A 6,939-nucleotide genomic window follows, 5' to 3' on the forward strand; every position below is an offset into this window, starting at 1 on the left:
CACACATTTAACCCTAATATTAAATTTACTCTTTAGAATTATGAGCTAATTATCAATTTGCATAAAATATTTATTTTATATTACAAAATAACATATTCAAGTTTGCTCTATAGAATTAAGAACTAATTAACATTTACGTTAAATATTTAAAATGAGTCTTTTTATATATAACAAATAAAAAAAAACCATATATTGTAAAAATGATGTGAAGTTAAATAATTGGATATTATGTACAACAAAATTCTATAGTAAGATTACAAAAATAATTAGAAATTGTTTTAATCCATATTTCAATAATTTTACACATTTTTTAAACTTTTAATTTTGACCTTTTTAAAATGATTCTTATGCAAATATTATTTATGTTTATTTAAGGGGTTTGAAACTCCACTAGATGACTCTTCCCTTATTGCCTAACATATTTTTTTGTAGTGTGAAATAAATTGCATATGATAAACTCCTTTAATTAGCATATGATAAACTGCTTCATGAAGAATCTTTCCTTGGAAAAGAGCTTCTAGTATGGGAAAGACTTTCATGTACCGTGTAAATAGCTATTTTGACAAATAATGGATATTTATTTGAGTTTCAAACACATAATATTAAATATACCTTTCCCTTCCACTTCAAAATTACATAAATATATCTAAACCATTGTGATATATAAAAAACAGAAAACATATAGCAGGCACCAGCATTGCTACATCTATCATGGAAGTGTCATCAAAGACTAACAAACACAGCAGGACGTCTTTCCAACCCATCTTTCTCCTTATTCTTGTTTGCTTTATGAATTTTGCAACTGCTAAAGCAAAGAACGATGATGATATTCCATCGGTGTCTTGCTCAGACAACAATGAAACTACTCCAAATAGTGTGTTTCAGTTGAATCTCAAGAGCCTTCTCTCATATTTATCTTCCAACGCTACTGCCAACAAAGAGTTCTACAGCACCACAGTAGCAGACATAAACAACTCCTCCAATACAGTCTATGGTATGTTTATGTGCATGGGTGATGTCCCTGCTCATCTATGTAGTCAGTGTGTTACATATATGACTCATTACAATTTATCAGACTCAGTAATAAACTCTGATTGTTCCCTGTCCAAAGAGGTTGTGATGAGCAATGACAATTGCATGGTCCGATATTCCAACAACTCATTCTTGTCCACTGCTGACTTAATTCACTATTCTAGCTCTTGCACCTCTGTCAACATGTCAAATCAGGCAATACTTGAGGGTTTAGTTTCTGAAACTTTGAATGGAGTGGCAGATGAGGCAGCCAATTTTTCAACTGGAGTCAAGAAATACGCTACAAAGGAAGCAATTATATCTGAATTTCAAACCCTTTATTTTCAAGCTCAGTGCACACCTAACCTGTCACCACAAGATTGTCGAAAATGTCTGAATGGAACCATAAAGTGGTTACTTCAGTCTTGTGAAAGTAAAAGTAGCAATATAATAGTAGGGAACTCTGAAACCTACAGTTGTTACATCAGAAATGATTTGTACCCTTTTTATCGCCCTAGTAATGCTCCAACCCCACAAGAACTTGTCCCAGCTTCCAATACAATTGATTCAAAATACTCGCAGCATCTTTCTTATCTTTCCCACAATTGCTCAAGCAATGAAAGCATGAACTATGATTTTCAGTTACATCTCACAACATTATTCTCTTTTCTGTCTTCAAATGCCACCGAAACTAGTTTTTTCAAGACGACTGTGGACACATTCCATGGTCTCTTTATGTGTCGTGGTGATATATCCCTCTCCCCAACCATGTGTCAGTTATGTGTCCAATATGCAATCAAAAGAATATCATCAGAGTGCCCTTCCTCCAGTGAAGCTGTAATTTGGTACGATAAATGCTTACTCCGTTATTCCTATCATTTTCTCATTTCAGATATTGATACAACCGTACCTAAATTTCACCAATTCAATATGGCCAATACTTCTCACCTCAACATGCTGCAAAGCTTCACTAATTGGAAACTTGCAGATATTTTATCTGAAGTGCCAAATTTGCAGACAGGAGATAGTTCTATAAAGAATTATGAAACAACATCGGTAAAATTAAATAAACGTCAAACCATTTACACTCTAGCTCAGTGTACACCAGATCTGTCTGATGAGGATTGTGACTCTTGCTTGCAAAGCATTTTCCAGAACGAAATTCCTTGGAATAGTTTGGCAAGTCCCGAGGGGAAAATTCTATATCCAAGCTGCTATATGATGTTTGGATTGTCCCAATTCTACAACAATGGTGATGAAGCAGAGGAGTTTGGGCATGTTAATCCTCCTCCAACAACTAAAGGTGAAGTTTCATTCAATTAATATATCTTCCATGACTCCATTCAATAGTAAACAAGTAATAGAATTCAAGTGGCTAATAAACTTTAACTAAAATTGAATCAAATAGTTTGAACTGTACCTAGGTACAATTCTTGGATGAAACAATTTTTCGTTATGTTTTAATAACCTTTCAACCAAAGATTAATCAAAAAATAAAGAATCACGATAAGTTATAAAGACAATATGTAGTATTTTGCTATTTATCATTTCATTACTCTTTATATGGAAAGACATGAATAACTAGTTATGGTTGAACTATTGAATCTCTAACCATTAGAGCAACATTATTTACTACTGGTGTAGTAAGGAATTTTTATGACTATCATGGATTAACAAATTTTTTTGGTATATGTGAAACACATGTTCATCATTTGTACAGAAAATGAAAAAAGAAGCTTCCGAACGATCGTAGTTGTTGTCCCGACCATCCTTTCAACATTACTATTAGCTTTTTCCTGCTATTTGCTAAGGAAAAGAGCGAGAAAGAGCAGCTATAAAACCTTAATTCTAAAAAAAAATTGTAAGTGTTCTGATTGAAATTTTGTAACAGCTAACAAAAAAAAAGTCAATTAATTCATATGTTAATTAATTTGTAACTTCCATGAAGATTTGCTAGTTCTTTTAACAATTCAAACATATTTGTCTAGTTGGTCATGAAAGTACCACTTTAGAGGGTTTGCAATTCGAAATGGCTATAATTAAAACTGCAACAAACAACTTTTCACATGAAAACAAGATTGGCGAAGGTGGATTTGGACAAGTTTACAAGGTGAGCAACCATGACAAAGTTTATTCATATTACTTTATGACAGTTATTTGCATAAATGATGGTTTGTTTTCTAATTAGGGAATTCTTTCTGATGGAAGACACGTAGCTGTTAAGAGACTCTCATCAAGTTCAAATCAAGGCATAGTTGAGTTCAAGAATGAAATTTTATTGATAGCCAAGTTACAACAAAGAAATCTCGTGGCATTAATAGGCTTTTGCCTAGAAGACAAAGAGAAGATTCTTATTTATGAATATGTGCCAAATGGGAGCCTTGATTACTTATTATTTGGTATGACATTTCAACTACACCTCTTTTATTAGTTAATTTGAAAAGTTATCCATGCTTTTAACTTTATGCACTATATCTTAAACTAATACAAGTGGTTGATTACAAAACATATCTCTTTTAGTTTATGATTCATTCAATAAAATGTGCAGATACTCAACAACAATGTTTAAGTTGGGATGCACGTTACAAAATTATTGGAGGAACGGCTTTAGGAATTCTTTATTTGCATGAATATTCTCGTCTCAAAGTCATACATCGGAATCTTAAACCAAGTAATGTTCTATTAGATGAAAATATGAATCCTAAAATATCAGATTTTGGCATGGCTAGAATGGTTCAAATAAATGAAGATCGTGGACATACAAACAAAATTGCTGGAACTTGGTAAGTTTTAAACTATTATCTATATTTTTTTAGTCAAATATGCATTTCGTCCCTAAAAATATTCTCATTTTTATTTCCAACAAAAATGACCTTCAAATATATTTGTCTCTCAAATATTTTGTTTTTTTTTAATTATAATAAAACATGTCCAATGAAAGCTCGTGTGGGAAGTGATTTTTTTATGACGAGACATTGTATTTTGCCTTAAAATATTAGTTTTAATAAATTAGTCATTTAATCTTTAATGATCTTTTGAAATTTGAATTATTAAAGATTAAATTAATGATATTTTAAGTAGGGAGGACAAATAAGTTGGATATGTTTAACCCACCATTTGTAGCAGGCACGTGGCACTTGCATAAGACACATGCTACTAGAGTTAAAAACGAAAGACATGTTGAGAATAATGCAAGTGTGAGTGTGGATAATAGTCCCACATTGGAAATGCATGTGGTGACTTGAGCATATATAAGTAGGAGAACCCACTCACCTATTACCTTAAGGTTTTAGGTGGAATAAGTAGGAGAACCCACTCACCTATTACCTTAAGGTTTTAGGTGGAGAAGTGGTGTCTCTCCCACAAAGGTGTGTTGCTCGAAGGAATGTCCCGGAAATTAACAATGCTCCCGAACTCGACCCTCCCCCGATTGTTGCGCTAACAAATGGTATCAGAGCCTTTGGTTCGAGAAAGGGACCGGCTTACTTGTATCGAAAGTATCTCCACATGGTCGTTGGTATGTGTTCCGCATGTGCGTAGAGTGTCCCGTGTGTCCGGCGGTACAAGTGTCATGGTATCAGAGCCTTTGGTTCGAGAAAGGGACCGGCTTACTTGTATCGAAAGTATCTCCACATGGTCGTTGGTATGTGTTCCGCATGTGCGTAGAGTGTCCCGTGTGTCCGGCGGTACAAGTGTCATGGAGGGGGAGCATTGTAGACTCACACTTGAGGGGGAGTGTTGAGAATTTTGTTAGCGCAACAATCGGGGGAGGGTCGAGTTCGGGAGCATTGTTAATTTCCGGGACATTCCACTTGAGCAACACACCTTTGTGGGAGAGACACCACTTCTCCACCTAAAACCTTAAGGTAATAGGTGAGTGGGTTCTCCTACTTATATATGCTCAAGTCACCACATGCATTTCCAATGTGGGACTATTATCCACACTCACACTTGCATTATTCTCAACACTCCCCCTCAAGTGTGAGTCTACAATGCTCCCCCTCCATGTGGAAACTCCACTTCCACATACACTTGTACCGCCGGACACACGGGACACTCTACGCACATGCGGAACACATACCAACGACCATGTGGAGATACTTTCGATACAAGTAAGCCGGTCCCTTTCTCGAACCAAAGGCTCATGATACCATTTGTTAGCGCAACAATCGGGGGAGGGTCGAGTTCGGGAGCATTATTAATTTCGGGACATTCCTTTGAGCAACACACTTTGTGGGAGAGACACCACTTCTCCACCTAAAACCTTAAGGTGATAGGTGAGTGGATTCTCCCACTTATATATGCTCAAGTCACCACATGCATTTCCAATGTGGGACTATTATCCACACTCACACTTGCATTATTCTCAACACTCCCCCTCAAGTGTGAGTCTACAATGCTCCCCCTCCATGACACTTGTACCGCCGGACACACGGGACACTCTACACACATGCGGAACACATACCAACGACCATGTGGAGATACTTTCGATACAAGTAAGCCGGTCCCTTTCTCGAACCAAAGGCTCTGATACCATTTGTTAGCGCAACAATCGGGGGAGGGTCGAGTTCGGGAGCATTGTTAATTTCCGGGACATTCCACTTGAGCAACACACCTTTGTGGGAGAGACACCACTTCTCCACCTAAAACCTTAAGGTTTTAGGTGGAGAAGTGGTGTCTCTCCCACAAAGGTGTGTTGCTCGAAGGAATGTCCCGGAAATTAACAATGCTCCCGAACTCGACCCTCCCCCGATTGTTGCGCTAACAAGACAGTGGTTTGAAGGAAATTTTTGTAGCGATTAAAAACCGAAGTTGACATATTTATAAGAACAAAAAACCATGTTTAACCCTCTATTTTTTTTTTCATTCATAAGCTTTATTTCTTTCTAACTTAAACTTTCTTTTCATAGGGGTTACATGTCTCCAGAATATGTAATGTTTGGACAATTTTCAGAGAAGTCAGATGTTTTTAGTTTTGGTGTCATTGTTTTAGAGATTATTACTGGAAAAAGAAATATAAGTCCTTACGATCCACATCATATTGCCGAAGGCCTCACAAGTTATGTGAGTATGTTAACCTAGTTAGTCACTTGAAATTTGTTGAAATTGAGAAAAACTTGATGATTTGATTATTTAATTTGATAAATTCTACAGGTATGGAGACAGTGGATAAATGAAACTCCATTAATCATATTGGATTCAAAAATAGAAAATTATTCTTTTATTGAAGTTATTAAGTGCATACAGATTGGTTTGTTATGTGTTCAAGAAAATCCAAATGTCAGACCAACAATATCAACGGTTGTTTCATATCTCAACAGTCATTCACCAGAATTGCCATCACCACAAGAACCAGCATTTTTCATACACAGCAGAATGAATCAAGAAGTAACTGCACAAATGGAATCAAGTTCTGCCAACAATTTTGTATCATATTCCGTTAACGAGATGTCTATAAGTGAATTTTATCCTCGACAATAGGTTAATTCAGTTTCATTAAGCATATACTTGTTTTTAGTGAATTTTTATAAATACGACTAAATATGTTTTCCTTTTCTATAAATATATCAACTTTTGTTTTTAGACTCCACAATAATTTTTTCAAACTTTCATCGCTACATAATTTCGCTTACTAATTTTACCTTTTTTTAACTATAGTGACATATGTCTAATTGAAGTCCACATGGCAAGTGTGACATGACTTTTTTTTTAATGGCATGATATTACATACTTAAAATATCATTAATTGAATAATTGAACTATTTAATATTTAATTGAAATTGAGGGTTGAATAGATCAACCCATTGTGTTAATGGCTCAAGAAGTTGGAGGAGTTAAAGTACTGTGTTTCGAACTCTGGCCAAGGATAAAATACTAATATAACAAGTAACAACCCATTAGAATATTTGTGATTCTCTATTTCTCAAT

General features: G+C 35.3%; 1 protein-coding gene across 1 annotated transcript; it reads left to right on the forward strand.

The window, feature by feature from the left end:
* Positions 1-684: 684 nt before the first annotated feature.
* On the forward strand, positions 685-6,538 carry LOC131637177 (cysteine-rich receptor-like protein kinase 10). Its single transcript, XM_058907766.1, has 7 exons — positions 685-2,314; positions 2,732-2,839; positions 3,000-3,121; positions 3,200-3,410; positions 3,560-3,794; positions 5,922-6,075; positions 6,166-6,538. Exons 1-7 carry the CDS (start codon positions 712-714, stop codon positions 6,490-6,492), a joined length of 2,760 nt encoding a protein of 919 aa, XP_058763749.1. The 5' UTR covers positions 685-711; the 3' UTR covers positions 6,493-6,538.
* Positions 6,539-6,939: the final 401 nt, after the last annotated feature.

This window comes from Vicia villosa, unplaced genomic scaffold (assembly GCF_029867415.1).
Source record: "Vicia villosa cultivar HV-30 ecotype Madison, WI unplaced genomic scaffold, Vvil1.0 ctg.001937F_1_1_3, whole genome shotgun sequence".
Taxonomy (NCBI): Eukaryota; Viridiplantae; Streptophyta; class Magnoliopsida; order Fabales; family Fabaceae; genus Vicia; species Vicia villosa.